Source organism: Neovison vison, chromosome X, assembly GCF_020171115.1.
Source record: "Neovison vison isolate M4711 chromosome X, ASM_NN_V1, whole genome shotgun sequence".
NCBI classification, from domain to species: Eukaryota; Metazoa; Chordata; class Mammalia; order Carnivora; family Mustelidae; genus Neogale; species Neogale vison.
Window position 1 is genome coordinate 85,609,507 of NC_058105.1, and position 16,465 is coordinate 85,625,971.

At 40.9% G+C, this 16,465-nt stretch overlaps 1 protein-coding gene across 1 annotated transcript; it reads right to left on the reverse strand.

Annotated features, from left to right (window-relative positions):
* Positions 1 to 5,383: 5,383 nt before the first annotated feature.
* Positions 5,384 to 6,856, reverse strand: ASB12 (ankyrin repeat and SOCS box containing 12). The gene is made up of 2 exons (XM_044235458.1): positions 5,923 to 6,856; positions 5,384 to 5,517 (listed from the first exon to the last, which is right to left on the reverse strand). The coding sequence occupies exons 1-2, from the start codon at positions 6,854 to 6,856 to the stop codon at positions 5,384 to 5,386; spliced, it is 1,068 nt and encodes a 355-aa protein (XP_044091393.1).
* Positions 6,857 to 16,465: the final 9,609 nt, after the last annotated feature.

The following is a 16,465-nucleotide window of genomic DNA, read 5'->3' on the forward strand; positions in this document are numbered from 1 at the left end:
GACATGAGAAAGTGTTCAACTTCATTAGCTATCAGGAAAATACAACTCAAAAGTACAACATCAGTTAGAATGGCAAAAATTAACAAGAAAGGAAACAACAAATATTGATGAGGATGTGGTAAAAGGGGAACCCTCTTACACTGTTGGTGGGAATGCAAGCTGGTGTAGTCACTCTGGAAAACAGTATGGAGATTCCTCAAGATGTTAAAAATAGAGCTACCCTATGACCCAGCAATTGCACTAGTAGGTATTTATCCCAAAGATACAGATGTAGGGAAGAGAAGGGACACATGCACTGCAATGTTCATAGCAGCAATGTCCACAACAGCCAAATTGTGGAAGGAGCCAAGATGCTCTTCAACAGATGAATGGATAAAGAAGATGTGGTCCATATATACAATGGAATATTATTCAGCCATCAGAAAGGATGAATAGCCACCATTTGCATCGACATGTATGGACCTGGAGGGGATTATGCTAAGTGAAGTAAGTCAGACAGAGAAAGGCAATTATTATATGGTTTCACTCAAATGTGGAACATAAGCATTAGCACAAAGAACTGCATGGGGAGGAAGGAAATCTGAAGGAGGAGAAATCAGAGAGGGAGATGAACTATGAGAGACTATGTTCCCTGGGAAATGAACTGAGGGTCTCAGAAGGGGGTGTGGTGGGGTGCAGAGGTAACAAGGTGATTGGTATTAAGGAGGGTAAATGTTGTGTTGTGCACTGGGTATTATACATAACTAATGAATCATTGAACACTACGTCAAAAACTAATGATATAGTGTACAGTGACTAAGTGGATAAAATAAATAAAAATACTTCTTTCACTTAAAAAAAGAACTCATACAACTCAATAACAAAAACAAAACAATCATTAAAAACTGAGCAGTCTCATATGGTTTGTCTCCCTCTTCTATTTCTTCCCCTTCAGTTTTCCTTCCCTTACCATATGAGACTCTTGACTCTGGGAAACAAAGTGAGGGTTGCAGAAAGGGAGGTGAGTGGGGGATGGGGTAACTTGGTGAGGGCAATCAAGAGGATATGTGATTTGATGAGCACTGGGTGTTATACACAATTAATGAATCATTGAAAACTACTTCAAAAACTAATTATGTACTATATGATGGCTAATTGAACATAATAAAAAAGTCACACAAGGAAAACAATTTAAAAAGAAAACATGCAGATGGCCAAGAGGTACATGAAAAGGTGCACAACATCATTAATCATCAGGGAAATGAAAATCAAAACCAAACTATACCTTGGCTAATTGAATTTAAATTTTAAAAAAAGAGCGATCACCTCACACCTAGTTAGAATGGCTATTATCAAAAAGGAAAGAAATAACAATTGTTGGTAAAGATGTAGAGAAAACGGACCCCTTGTGCACTGTTGGTGAGTAAATACTGTGGCCACTATGGAAAATGGTATGGGGTTTCCTCAAAAAAATTAAAACTACAACTACATATGATGCAGAAATTGCAGTTCTGAGCATCCAAAGAGAAAGAAATCACCAAAACTGAAAAGATACATGCACCCCCATGTTTACTGCAGCATTATTTACAATAGCCAAAACATGGAAGCAGGCTAAGTGTCCATCGATGAATGAATGAAGAAAATGTGATTCAACTGTAAAGAACAATGAAATCTTGCTATTTGAAGCAACATGGATGGACTTGAAGGAAATATGCTAAGTAAAATAAGTCAGTCACAAAAAGACAAATATGATCTCCCTTATATGTAGAAACTAATTTTCTTAATGAGCTTATAGGTACAGAGGAAAGATTGGTCATTGCCAGAAGTGGGAGGTAGGAGTTGGTTTAAATGGGTGAAGAGATCAAAAGGTACAAACTTCCAGTTATAAAATAAATAATTCATAGGGGATATAATGTACAGCATAGTGACTATAGTTAATAATACTCTATTTAATATTTGGAAGTTGCTAAGAGAGTAGATCTTAGAAGTTCTAATCACTAGAAAAGATTTTGTAACTATGTATGGTTATGGATGTTAACTAGACATTGTGGTGATCATTTCATAACATATACAAATATTAAAGCAATATTGTACATCTGAAGCTAATAAAATGTTATGTGTTGATTATATCTCAATTTAAAAATATAATGATGCCAGATTTTCCCTGGGAAATCAGAAAACATGTTTTCCATACATCATAAATCATTCCTATAATAATTCCATAAGTCATTCCTATGACTGTGCATATCTCATTCTAAGAATTGAAATCTTTAAGTCCAAAATACCAGAGTATCCATGGCCCTCTCCAGTCTAGTCCCCAGCCTAACTCTTGTTAGAATACATTGAACTTGAACCAAACTAAACTGGTTAGCCAAACACTGGCCTTTTTCCTGCTTCTGTGTCTTTGCTCACAGAGTTCCCTCCACTCATACCTTTTATTTCCCTCTGCTGATTAAAACTCTTTCCACCATTCAAGGTCAAGATCAAATATAACCTCTTCCATCAAACCTTCTCTGTTAGCAACTGAAGGGGATCTCTCTGGTGTCTGAAGTCTGGTGGGCCATTTTGTACTTTGGATCTAGTCTTTGAGGTCCACCTTTCTGAATAAAGCAAAAGAATTTTCACATTGCCAGAGAGAACACTCTAGGTGAATTTTGTACTTTGGATCTAGTCTTTGAGGTCCACCTTTCTGAATAAAGCAAAAGAATTTTCACATTGCCAGAGAGAACACTCTAGGTGAATAGGTGCAAATGCAGAGCTGAGCCAGCCCCAGATTCATGACAATGCCAGGAAGGAAGGGAGTAAAAGAGGGAAATAAGGAGGAAAGGATGGTGAGAGGTAGCCTAAGTCACCTGAAAGGGTTAAGATATAGCTTCCTGGAAACTGGTAGTTGTTGTTAGGGAAGTGGGAGTGTGGTGGTGGTAGGGAGACTGGGTTATCACTGGGGGCCAATGCCAACAAGAACTAAAGGCCAAGGGGGAGATTTCACTCCAGGAACAGACATATCACCTCTGCCTTCTCCAACTCTTCTTGCCTCCTAATGAAAGTTGCCTCAGAAGGTTTCTCATCAGACTTTAAAATGACCCATTCCAGCCCCTGTCCTATTGTCCAAATGGGAATGGTCAGGCCTGGGGGGGAGAGTAAAATAAGGAACTAGGCCTTGAAGTTGTCTCTCCTCACCAGCAACACAGGCAACTGGAAAAATAACAACTAGGGGTAGTCTGGAGAGCTGGGACAATTATGGGAACTTGACTTTGTCAGTCTGCTCATCTGAGTTCCAGCCCTTCCTTTCTGCCTAGAATTTGGTGTGTTCTTACATCCTTCTCAAATGTTTTTCCTTTTCAAAGGCCCAGAGTATCTACATGCTTTCATGGGTCAGCCAGAGAACCCATGCCCCAGATGCCACAGGAGAGGTCTCCCTGGCCAGGTCCCATTTGAAAGATGTACTTTGCCAGGGGCCTATAGCAAATGGAACTGCTGAAATTGACTCCTAATCCTCAAGAGCCCTAAAGGGATGGGAGACAGAGAAAAGCATGGGGGTCCAGGACAGTTCATTCCTCAGGAGATCAGATTGAAAGAAATGTAGAAAAGAGCTATGTCTGTCTTCCCTGAATTTGTCTGTCTGTGTTTACAGCTAAGTCCTTCAGTTATTTTGCTCCTTGTAGATAAACAGTTGCATACTCTCCAAAGCAAAGATGAAAAATCTGGAAGCTGAGTGGAACAGGACTATGGAGATAGATGTCCAATTTTCTTACCTCCCTTCCTAAAGTTTCTCAGGCACTAGGAGCTAGGGAGAGTGGGGGAGGTAAGGAGGCAAATCAGCTCAAGAACTTATCCTCTGCCTCCATTTTCTCATAATAGGAGATCATGATGTAGAGGGCCTGTCAAGGCAGCTCCTAGGAAGAGCTCTAAGCATCTAAAGATTATCTGGGGTCTCCTTCTCCACTCTTTCATCTTGTGTCTCTTTCACTATTTGTCCATATTCCCACCCACAGCTGTGCAGAAGAAATACAAAAAGGTACTGTTAGATGCCTAGATCTGAATTTGGGTGGTTATTTATCTTGGTCCAGGATCTTGTCCACATCATGTGGGGACTGACCACTGTAGGAAGCATTTTCCAGGTCCTCTCATCAATCATCAGGCTGGGTTCAATGAGGAACTGGATGAGATATTAGAAAAATGAAGAAACCATGGTATTTAGCCTCTGCTTTTGTGCCTCTGGTGGTATCTCTGGAGTGTCTCTTCTGTGGCTCCCAATGTATACACTTCCAATTCTTCTATGTGATCCCTGCTCCTGGCTCAGAACATACCACTTTTTCCCACTGCCCCTCCATTCTTCACCTTCCCTTGCTCAGTCCTATGCAGCAAGTGGGCTGATCCCTGTGAGCTGTTTCCTAGGCTCTCATATTCATTGACTTCTATTTTCCTCCAATGAGAGTGACATTGGAGACAGACTGATGGGCAGCAATGAAGAAAAGGGGGGGGTATTTTTTTTTTTGCCTTCTTCTGGTTTGACCAGCATCTTTCTTCTGTGGGTCTAGCACCCAGGGACAAGTCTATGATTCTGATTTCCATGAGGGGACCCCTGTCCCGGGACTCTGACCATACCTCCTCCATCATCTCTTCAGTGTAGGGATAGTGTTGGCATCCTGCTGTAACTAATTTCTGGGTTACCTTCCTGTCCTGCTTGGATTCTGAACCTATCCTCTATGTAACATATTTCTTACCTGCATTAAATTCTCTGCTATAGATATTTAGTAGTTTGTTTTCCCAGTTATATCTTTCTTTAATTTTTTATTTCTTTTCAGTGTCCCAGAATTCATTGTTTGTGCACTACAGTTATATCTTGACTATAAACTGAACTAGTGGGTATGCAGTCTATGATTCAAGGTGAATGAATGAAGGATCCTTAGTTACTTGACTCAGAGGAATAGGGGGTAGGGTGACAGTCCCAGAAAGTGTGCCTTGTAGCAGTTAGAGAAGTGAATAGAGGTACAAGGCTGAGCAAGCAGATGCTACACTTGCATCCACTTGAATTCTTTAGGACCTTGCTTCTTAAGACAACACAGCTCTAAATTTTCTTGAGAATCTTGAAGGAGGTGTGAGTCATTGGGTTACCTTTTTTTCCTTTCCATAGCCAGGACTACTATGCATGTCAAATGCCAGATAATTACCATCCTTCCCCTTGGCCAAGCAGACTGCTTTCCCCAGTGAACCTCCCTCCCCACCCCATACACATAGCAGTCATAACAGCCACCAGGATTTATTTTGATGAGGATTTTATTGTGGAGGATAATACAGGAGAGCAGCTCTAGGTGAATAGGTGTAGCTGTAGTGTCCTCCAGCTACCTGGATCCCCAGGTGGTTTTTGTAGGCATTGTGGGTTTATGGTAAGGCTGCAAGATTACAGTTGGTGTTTGAGGTAACTAATCAACACAGGGGGAATATCCAACTGGTCAAGGGCTTGTGGTTGTCTGGCCTGGAACAGAGCTCTGCGGATAACTAAACGGGCTTGTGATAGTAGTGACCGAGGAGTGGCTACGACAAGAAGAAACAAGTCATAAGAAGGAATTCTCAGTGTTATTCTCCCATCTAAGACTGTATCCACCCTGCCCTGGCTCCTGCAGCTCTAATTGCTTTCTCCCTTCTATGAACCGTACCTCCTCCTCACACCATCCTCAGTGCATGGTGCCAATAGGAACACACACGTGTTCAAGGCCACAAAACAGTCATTGGCAGAGCCAGAACCAGAAATTCTGTTAATGCTACTCCCACCTTATCTTAGTGATCCTTTCCTTAATAAAGAATCATCTTCTCCAATGGAGAAGGAGGAAGATGGTAGTTTCTCCAACTCAATCATAGAAGGATTGGCTTCGGGGGTGATTTGTGGCCCTTGGACCTCAAAGCCAGAAGGTCCATAGACCTGAGATGCTTGAAACTTACCTCGGGCCTGCAACAGCAATGCACTGCCTTTATAATCTTGAAAGTTCAGGTCCAGCGAGAGAGATGGAAGGTAGATATTAGCGCCAAAATCAATTAACAGCTGGATGTATTCTGGTTCACAGTTATGGTGGAGACAGATTTCCAGGAGGGTGCGGGGCCGTGGGACACGAGCCAATAGGCTCTGGTCAGTACAGTTGTAGTTGGGGTCTGCCCCATGAAGCAAAAGCAGGCGAAAACAGTCAAGATGCCCATAGACTGCAGCCAAATAGAGGGGACCAGAACATGAAGCTATGTTTGATGCCCAGACTGGTAGTTTAGCCTTGACATTGACCTCTGCACCATGGCCCAGGAGTTCCTGAAGGATGGCAGCAGCACCATCACGGGCAGCTGTGAGTACAGGAGAACAGTTGTTGTAGATGCTACCACCAGGACAGGCACCAGCTTCCAAAAGCACACGTACACAGTCCAGGTGGCCGTGACTCACAGCAGTGAAAAGTGGTGTCTGTGCCTTGACATCCAAACTGTCAACATCAGCACCATGTGCCAAAAGGACCTGCAAACACCTGAGGTGGCCATAAGAAGCAGCCAAGCGCAAGGGTGTTCCAGGAACACCCCAACCACTTCTACTGTTGATGAAACGTTTGTAACGCTCCTGGCACAAAAGCTGGTCCAAGGTATAGGAGTCATTGTCATACACTGCTTGACTGAGAGCCTGCTTCTCCCCCATGTCGGTGTCCTCCTCCTCCTTGTCGGGCTGCAGGAGGGAGAAAATCTTGGCGATGTCCATGAGGTTCATCCTGATTGATTGGAGCAGAACTATTCTCATTATGAGCAGGAGAATATGCCAGGTCTGTGGGTGACAAATATTGGGGGAAGACTGAGGGCCCACATCAAAAAGCCTGGATACCAGCCCTTTCCCCCAACCATTCATCATCAGGCTCTTCACTCATGGGCCCCTTTCTTCCAATTCCTACTTCACCTTATTTTAGGGCTCAGAGATAGCTTCCAATACAGATCAGGCCATTTCACAGCTTGGTGCCTTCGTATATGTTGTTCTGCTTGACCTTCATCTCCTACTTCTGGGAAGCTTTCCCTAATCTCCTCTTCTTGATCAGGGATTCCAAAGGATCACAACTAGACTTTAGCTATGAACTTTTACACTATATTTGCACTTATCTGTGCTTCAGTGCATAAATTCCAAGATAATGAATGCTGTATCCATCTTGTATTCCTCCACTCCCAGAAGGACTCATGATCGGGGATTTGATAGAGGCATCTTCCTTATTTCAGAATGTGTGGACTAGTGAAGTGGCTCTGGTCTGGCAGTTGCTAGGCCAGAAGAATGTTGTTTTGTGTTGTCAAGTTGTCATCCCTAAGCATTCTGACATTAGTCTCATGGGGCGGGCCCTCAATTCCATCTGTCAGCCTTTTAGATGAAGTTCAACCGCCTCACAGTCCTTTATATGTGACCTCCCCTCAGACTCAGGCCTCATGCTTAGGCAACAGAGTTACACAGGAAATGGATGCTGAATGACATTTACTGATTAAGTAAAGACGACATTACAAAGAACACTTCAAGTAAAATGAAATCAAAGAGATGGCAGGAAATAGTCATTTCCAGGGCAAGTCCTCTTTGGTGGACCTGGGGGTTTATCAATACAAAAGTTGCTTCGATTCCTAGCACTTCCTTGGATCCCATGGAGTCCCCATCCCTTTGAGTCAAACCTTTTCCCATCATCTCTGCCCAAAACAGCTTAGAGTCTTTGCCTCAACCCCCAATTCTTCTCTCACCATTATTCCTAGGCCTTATAAAATTATCCATGGCCCAATAACTGACTTAACCCTTTGACCTTACTTGGCCTATTCCTAGTGCTCCAAAGACAAAGTAACCCACCTCAGTTTGTAATGTCATCAGGGTAAGCTGGTAGGTTTTTCAGAGCTCAAGTCTCCCTACTCTCCCATACCCTGCAGCCATGGTCTCAGGGCCACATATCTCCTTTTATTCACCATCTACCTCCACCCCCCTTTGTTAGCCTGGTACTTTAGGTACATACCTCATAGAAAAAAAACTGTGAGGTGGGTGGGTGGGGACTCCCTCAACTTTAGGCCCCTTCTCACACACTAGCATCAACTCCATATATGGTCTTATTATTTGAGGTATGCAATAATAGGTAGAAGACTTTAAAAATGATACAGACCTAAGTTTGCAACTCAGCACTCCCAGTTCCTAGCTCAGAAGACTTGGGCAAATCTCCTCCCTTCTTCAGGACTCAGTTTCCTCATCTACAAGACATAAATGATTGTCCCTGCTTCATGGTGCTGTTCAGAGGAAAAGAGCTACCTTAAAGGTGAGTTTCCTCTATCTACCCCGTCAGCCTCCTCAATGGCTCCTTCCCCTCAACCATCTTAGGAAACAAAACACTTCTACAGTCCTTTCTCTTACTCTAGTTACCTTTCTCTTCATCTCTCTCTTTTTCACTAAATGTATCCAAAAAGTTGTCTACCCTCTACTTTCTTATCTCCTATTCATTTCTTCACCCTCTGCAGTCTGGCTCCACCTTTCCTCCATCACACTGAGACAGTTCTTTAAAAATTCATCTTTGTGGTTAAATCTGCTGGCTTCTTCTCAGATCTTTCTTTCTGTGACCTTCCTGGTACATCTGTCCTCACTAACCCCTTTCTTCTACATACTCCTCCTTTGGTTTCCTGACCAGCACACTCTCCTGATTTTCTCCCCTATGTTCTACCCTGAAATAGTTATGCCCCACTTTGTTCTCTCCTTGATCCTATTCTTTCCAGTCCCAGAGCTCCAGCTGTCATGTTAATTCTGATGATTTCAAGTTTATCACTCCAAGCCCCCCAGCTCTCTTTTCAGCAAAATGTATTCACTGAGTTTCTTCAGATACTTCAAGGTCAGTAGTTATCACATCACCATTACCATCACCATTCATCACCAAATTTGATCCGTATCTGTTTCTCACTATTCATCCGGTCAACCAAACCAGAAACCCAAGACTCATCTCAGTCCTTTTATATCTTTGTCCCATGTTCATCCAATTGCTCATCAAGTCTTAAGGATTTTACTTTCTAAGACCTCTATAGACCATGCCCTTTAGACTTATCCCCATTGCCAGTGCTTTACCCAAGTACCTATCATTCTTTGTGTCAACTATTATAGTAGTCTCTTAGCTGTTTTTCCACCTCAATATTTTCTCTATATTATAACCAAAACAATCATTTAAAAACACAAATCTTGTCTGTATCAATCCCCTGTTTTAAATCCCTTAATGGTTCCATTTTCTCTCAGAGTATAGCCCAAATACTTTGACCTGGCTCACAGGTCCTTTATGAGCAAATCTTGGCCAATAACATCTCCAAGCTCATTTCCTGCTACTCCTCTACTTATACCCCATGATCCAGCAATAAGGGAAAATAAATGACAGCTCTCCATATACATCATGCTTCTTTATGTCACATGCAATTTCTTCTGATGGGTTAGTTTCTCCAGAGTTTGTACTCTTATATAACCATAGCAGTCATGAAACTGCTTTGTAACTCCTTTATATGGGTCTGTTTTATACCCACTGCATAATGAGAGGACATATAAAGTAGTGGTAAGACATTGTCTGGAATTCTGCTTCAATCCCAGCTCCACTACTTAGTTGTTGTGTAACCTAGAGAAGATCACTTAATCTCTCTGTGCCTACTTCTTCATCTCTAAAGAGAGGATGATAGTAGTACCTGCTTCAGGGAGTTATTGTTAGAATTAAATGAGTTAACACTTAATAATTAAGTGAGTTAAGCATTTAAAATAGTACCTGGATGTAGTAGTCAGTAGCTCAGTAATTGTAGTACCAAGTGATTATTATTACCTAGGTCTCCAATTTCTACTATTGTTCCCTTACTTAAAGTTCTATAAATTCAGAGAAATGCTTCAATTCATTTAATTCCCTTAGTTTAGAGATTAAAAACCCAAGGCTCAGAGGAGAGCAGGGACTTCTTTCTAAGGTCGCATGGCTGTTATTGTCAATTGTCTCATTAGCAAGAACCCAGAATACATCTATAATCTTGTGCTTTTCAAACTTTTTTCACACGGTGGGACAGGTAGCATCATCCCTATTTTGTGGGTGAAGAAAACTGAAATCTGAGAAGGAAGGGATTTGCCAGGTGCCTTACATCAAGGAAATAGCAGAGCCAGGAATAGATACATGTTTCCCTACTGCTCATCCTGTTCTTTCTACTGCAACATTAAAAGCAAACATGTGTTTTTCTGAAAATAAATAAATTGGAAAAAATAATAATAATAATAATAAACTGACTTGTAAATAGCAAAAAAAATTAAAGTACATATACATATAATATATACTATACCCACAAAGAAAAAAAAACAAACATGTGCCCCTTTCCCTTGTTTTAAGTAGAATTACATTGCAGTTCCCAGAATCCTTAGCTTTGAGGATCATGCTGAATTCCAGGGATTTCGGTCATGGAATATTTCTTTACAGATCATTTCTTCTGACAGCCAGTGAGGATTCCCTTGCTATTTGGTGGAAGAGGAGGCTGGTTCCAGGGAGATGAAGAAGGCAGGGAGTATGGAAGGAAATGCTGAAGCTCTCACAAAGGTCATACCAGAAGTCCACAGCAGGGCCCATTTAATGAGCCTCCAAAGAAAGATCAAGTCATGGACCCCAGCTGACTTGGACACTTGGGTGAACTGTGCCTTACCAGATAGGGTAAAAAAAATGTAATCAGTCTATTGTCTAACTTCACCTTGCTGTGGTTATTAAGCTAAGAGATATTATGTGACCATTCTATTCAAGGATCCTCTTCCTGATCCCCAAAAGGCAAAGGTTTTAAAACTTTTTTTGTGACATTGACCTTTATGGCAATTTGCTTAAGTCTTTTGTCTCTCAGATTGTTTTTTAATATATAAAATAAAATACATGAGATTAAAGGAAACCAATTATATTGAAATACAGCATTTTTTAAACTGCATGAGGTAGTAATAAATGTTATTTATTAACACATTAAATGCCAAGATCTATTAATAATTTAAGTCATGAGAAGTATAAATGACATTTCCAGATCTCATCTGCAAGTGTAATATGATATGAAATACGATTTCTTCTGATGACCAAGTTATAGGAACTGGTAATACTATAGCCCTTAGCAGTCTGCTCGTCCTCGAAAGGAAATGATAAATTTCAGTTAGAGATCAGAGGTTAAAAAAAGGTAGTTGTTTACTTCATCCATGTTTTTGTACCCTTTAAATTCTATCTAAGGCCCTCTTCTAGCTTTATGAATACATTTTAAGAACTGAAGGGAAGAGACTGGGTTTAGTGGGCCCTGGAAAAGTTCTGAGGCATTAGTAAACTATTTTTAAGCTTTACCTTCTTCCCCACAACCCGAGGAGCTCTGCCCTTCTGCCCTTGGGTCCAGCCAGATGCACCCCACAACAGAGACATATAACACACAGGGATGCAAAGACAAATCTGTACCTTCCTTATATTGTATAAACACAATTTCGCTCAAGAACTAGAGCCTAGGCACACACACCTTCTTAGGACAGACATAGCAGGAAGCCATTATCATAATCCTCCTTCCCTATATGGGCAGATTTCCCTACCAATCTTCCAAGTGCTCCCAGAAACCAGATCCAGTAAGAAAAACCTATGAAGCATGGTGGTTACAGGTCCATGGGCCTGCAACCCTAAGTGTTCATTCCTGCCTAGAAACATCATTTTGTTTTAGGCTCCAGATACTCACTGGGCTTCAGCCTGAGGCCAGGCTGCCTGGAGTCGCTGTCAGCTGCTGCCCCTCTATGAAGCACTGGTGGCCCCTCCATAGGGCCCTGGTGGCCCCTCCACAGGGAACCCCTATTTGCCCTGAGGCTTATGCAGACGGGGTCCTTGGTTTCCACTGTTAACAACACCGCCTAAAAGCTAGGCATCAGGTCCAGGGGTTAATTTTAGGCTATCCTTCACCCCCCCCCCCGCCGTCCAAGGGCAGTCTTATCTTACTAATGTCTTTCTGGGAGCCATCCAAACAAAAGGAGGGGAAGGTATTTGCAGGGAAGTCCTGGAAGCTCTGACTGACAGATAGACAGGTGCTTGGTGAGGCAAGGCCTCAGGCTTCTAGTCTGTCCCTGCTTAGGCATCCCCACCATTGAAACAGGCCAAACTCCTGCACTGTGGGTGTTCCTAACTATCCACAAAGGGGCTTGAAATGGCCCAGCCTCCTCTATTACATCTCCCTCTGGATCAGGTACTCTTTTCTTTCCCTCTCTAACTCAGCCTCTCTGAATTTCCTTTTTCCATTCTTGAAAGTCCAGCAACACATCATTCTCCTCTCACACCACCCTACCTCCATTCCCAAGAGTGAGGAGAACAGTGAGAAGCAGAGACTCCCACACTGGAACATGTGTCAGTAAAGTTGAAGAAGTTTTTAAAGTAAAGTTTGAGAAGGCCCTGCCCATTTATAAAGGCTTCCCCAATATAGTAACCTCAGTTCTACCGCAGGGGGTAGGGATCAGGAGATAAACCATGAGAGACTGTGGACTCTGAGAAACAAACAGAGGATTTTAGTGGGGATGGGGTGAGGGAATGGGTGAGCCTGGTACCAGGTATTAAGGAGGGCACATATTGCATGGAGCACTGGGTATTATATGTAAACAATGAATCTTGGAACACTACATCAAAAACTAATGATGTGTTGTGTGGTGACTAACATAGCACAATAAAAAGAAAAGAAAAGAAAATGCCCACAACCTCTCCCACTCCTCTATACCTAAAGCATCAAACCAAATACTTCCAGAACTGGAAACTTTGTCAAAAGCTCAGTTCTTAAGAGTATCATCTTATCTTCTTGGTTTCTTTACATGAGGGCGGTCATACGGAGATACTTTGAGAAATAGTCACATTATCTGTTTTAGGTGTCACCCAAAAGGAATGTAGGAGGCAGCTCCCTGTTACCTCTGGGGAAAAAAATACCAGCCTAGTGTTTGGTATACAAGCTATGCCACGATCTGATCATGTCCAAGAAACATTTTATGGAGAAACTATCAAGTAGCCACTAGATGTAAAGTTCTAGATGCAGGAAGAACACACAGAAAAGACAGACATGGTATCCCTGAAGACATGGTATCCTTGAAGGATCTCATGGTTTATTAGGAAAACCAAATATTGAAACAACTATATTTCATATAATGCAAAAATGCCAGAACTAAAGGCTGGTTAAGTTTATTCTGCATCCATGCCAATCTCCCAAATTACTGAAGTGTTCAGTGTTACTACATGTTATTACAAACAATGGTAACTTGAATTTTCCTGCAAAGCTATTCCACTCTGATCCCAAGACATCAGAGTTCTTCTATTTCCTTTCCAATCACAAGGAAGGGAGGGTTTCAATTAGAAAAAGAGAAAGAAAGTAAAAAAGAAAACAACAAGTCCGTGAGGGCACCAGAGATGTGTTGAGATAAAGCACTAGCAACCCAGCTTCACATGATTACCTTGGTGTAAGAATCTGCACACTGAAAAGAAATTTCCACATTTCTGAGACGTGTTCAATTATTTCTGCTTCAATGCTCCCAACGACAGGGCATTTTTTACACACAAAATGTATGTTTTACATACAAGCAGCAAATCTCGTCATCGGGCAGTTCAGCTAGTCTTTCTGCTAAACCTAGATCTGCACCTATAAATCACCTCTGATGTTGACTGCTGATCATAGCTTTGCTCACCCTTAGAAAAGCAAAGAACATGGTCACTTCCTTTGCCTCCAAACAGCCTTTTAGAGTTCTGAACACAGGTATCCTATCATTTATGTCACCTTATCTCAGTGAGAATAGTCCAACTCTTTCAACTATTTCTTTAAGGCTGATATTTACCCAATTCCTTCTTCAGCCTTGTCTACCACACTTATGAAGTGTTCATGCAGCCTGCTTACACATTAACAACAGCAGGGAATTCATAGGATGTCAGATGACTTCTTAGGAAAGTGCAAGAGTGTCCCAGTATGATCAGTGACTCTGAAGATCAGAAACATTAAAAAGCATATCTGTTTCAGCTTAGTTTGAGCCAGTGGCCCATAACTATTCATTATCTGAGGCTTTGTGCAAACCTTATTAATAGCCAATAAATAAGCTATTATGATGCTAAAGATGAAAGAAGGGAAAATATTAGTAAGAACTTTTTGTAATAGTAATTTTTATTGAGATAATTGTATATTCACATGCAGTTGTAAAAAGTATATACAAAGTGCACTTTACTGTTTTCCCCAATGGTAATATTTTGCAAGACTATAGTACAATATCACAAGTAGGATATTGACATTGAAACAATTCACCTATCTTATTCAGATTTTACTTGTAGTAATTTGTGTACATGTGTATATTTACTGTTATACAATTTTATCACAAATGCAAATTCTTATGTATACTACCCCAGACAATATACAGAATAGTTCTGTCACAATAAGGATACCTTATATTGCCTATTTTTTTCATGTTGCCTTTTTTAGCCATTTCCATGTCCTTCCCAGTCTACTCACCTTGGTTTCTAACCATTGGCAACCCAAAACTGTTCTCAATTTCTATAATTTTGTCATTTAAAAATTATATAAATGAAACCAAACCTTTTGGAATTCACTTTTTTCATCTAGCATGCCCTTGAGATTCATCCAAGTTGCTGCATGTATCAGTTTTTTTTTTTTATTACTTAGTGAGATTCTGTGGTATGTTTGTTTAACTACTGACCCAGTGAAAGACATCTAGGTTGTATGTAATATTTAACTATTAAGAATAAAGCTTCTTGTGGCACCTGGGTGGCTCAGTGGGTTAAAGCCTCTGCCTTTGGCTCAGGTCATGATCCCAGAGTCCTGGGATTGAGCCCTGCGTGGGCTCTCTGCTCAGCGGGGAGCCTGCTTTCTCTTCTCTCTGCCTACCTCTCTGCCTGCTTGTGATCTCTCTGTCAAATAAATAAACAAAATCTTTTTTTTTTAAAAAAAGAATAAAGCTTCTATGAACATCTGTGTACAGGTCTTCATCACAGTAGTTATACTGTAGGCTCATTATTGGGAAGAGTAATTACTCCCATTTTACTCTTCCATGACAAGATTGTTTTAGCTATGCTAGGGCCTGTGACTTTTTATATACATTTTAGAATAAGCTTGTCTAGGTCTACAAAAAACCTTGCTGAGATTTTACTAGGAACTGTGTTAAATCTGTATATCAATTTGGGAAGAATTGACTGCTTTACTGTGTTGTCTTCTAACTCATGCACATAGCATGTTTTTATATTTATTTAAATTCTTTATTTCTTTCATCAACATTTTGTAGTTTTCAGTATATAAATCACATACATACTTTAAGTGTGTACCAAAGTACTTCAATTTCTTCAGAGCAATTGTCAAAGTCATCAGGATTTGATTTTGGTTTCCATGTGTTCATTGTTAGTATGTAGAATGTGATTGTTTCTTATATGTTGGTCTTATATCCTGTCACAGTGCTGAACTCACTAGTTCCAGGACTGTTTTTGCTTTTTGTAAGTTATTTGGGAATTTTCTGCATAGTCAATCATGTCCTCTGCAAATAGGTACAGGTTTATTTCTTCCCTTCTGATCTGTATGCCTTATTTCCCTTCCTTGAGTTACTGTAGTCGATAGAACTCCCAGAACTATGTTGAATAAGAGTGGTGAGAATGGATGTCTTTACCTTTTCCCAGTCTTGGGGGGAAACGAGCTTTTCACCACACAGTTCACCATGATGTTAACTGTAGGTTTTTCATAGATGCCCTTTGTCTGGGTTCACAAAGTTCCCCTCTATTCATACTTTGCTTAGAGTCATTATAAGGAATGGATGCAGGATTTTGTTCAATGCTTTTTTCCACATTAAATGATGTGGTCATATGATTTTTCTTCTTTAACCTGTTCATATTGTGGATTATGTTCATAGATTTTCAAATGTTGAACCAGCCTTTCATCCTTGGAATAAACTTGACTTGGTAATGGTATATAATTATTTTTATGCATTGTGGGATCGGGTTTGTTAACATTTTGTGAGGAATTTTGCATGTAGGTTGAGGAAAAATATTGGTTTGTAGATTTCCTTTATTCTTCTAACTTTTTAAAAATTATTTATTTATTTTTTTATTTCTTTTCAGTGTTCCAGAATTCACTGTATATACACCACAACCAGTGCTCCATGCAATACGTGCCCTTTATAATACCCATTCCAGGCTCACCCAACCTCCCACCTCCCTCCCCTACAAAACCCTCAGTTACTTCCTCAGAGTCCATAGTCTTTCATGGTTCATTTCCCCCTCCAATTTCCCCCAACTCCCTTCTCCTCTCCATCTCCCCATGTCCTCTGTATTATTCCTTATGCTCCACAAATAAGTGAAACCATATGAAAATGGACTCTCTCTGCTTGACTTATTTCAGTCAGCATAATCTCTTCCAGTCCCTTTCATGTTGATACAAAAGTTGGGTATTCGTTCTTTCTGATGGAGGCATAATACTCCATAGTATATATGGGCCACATCTTCTT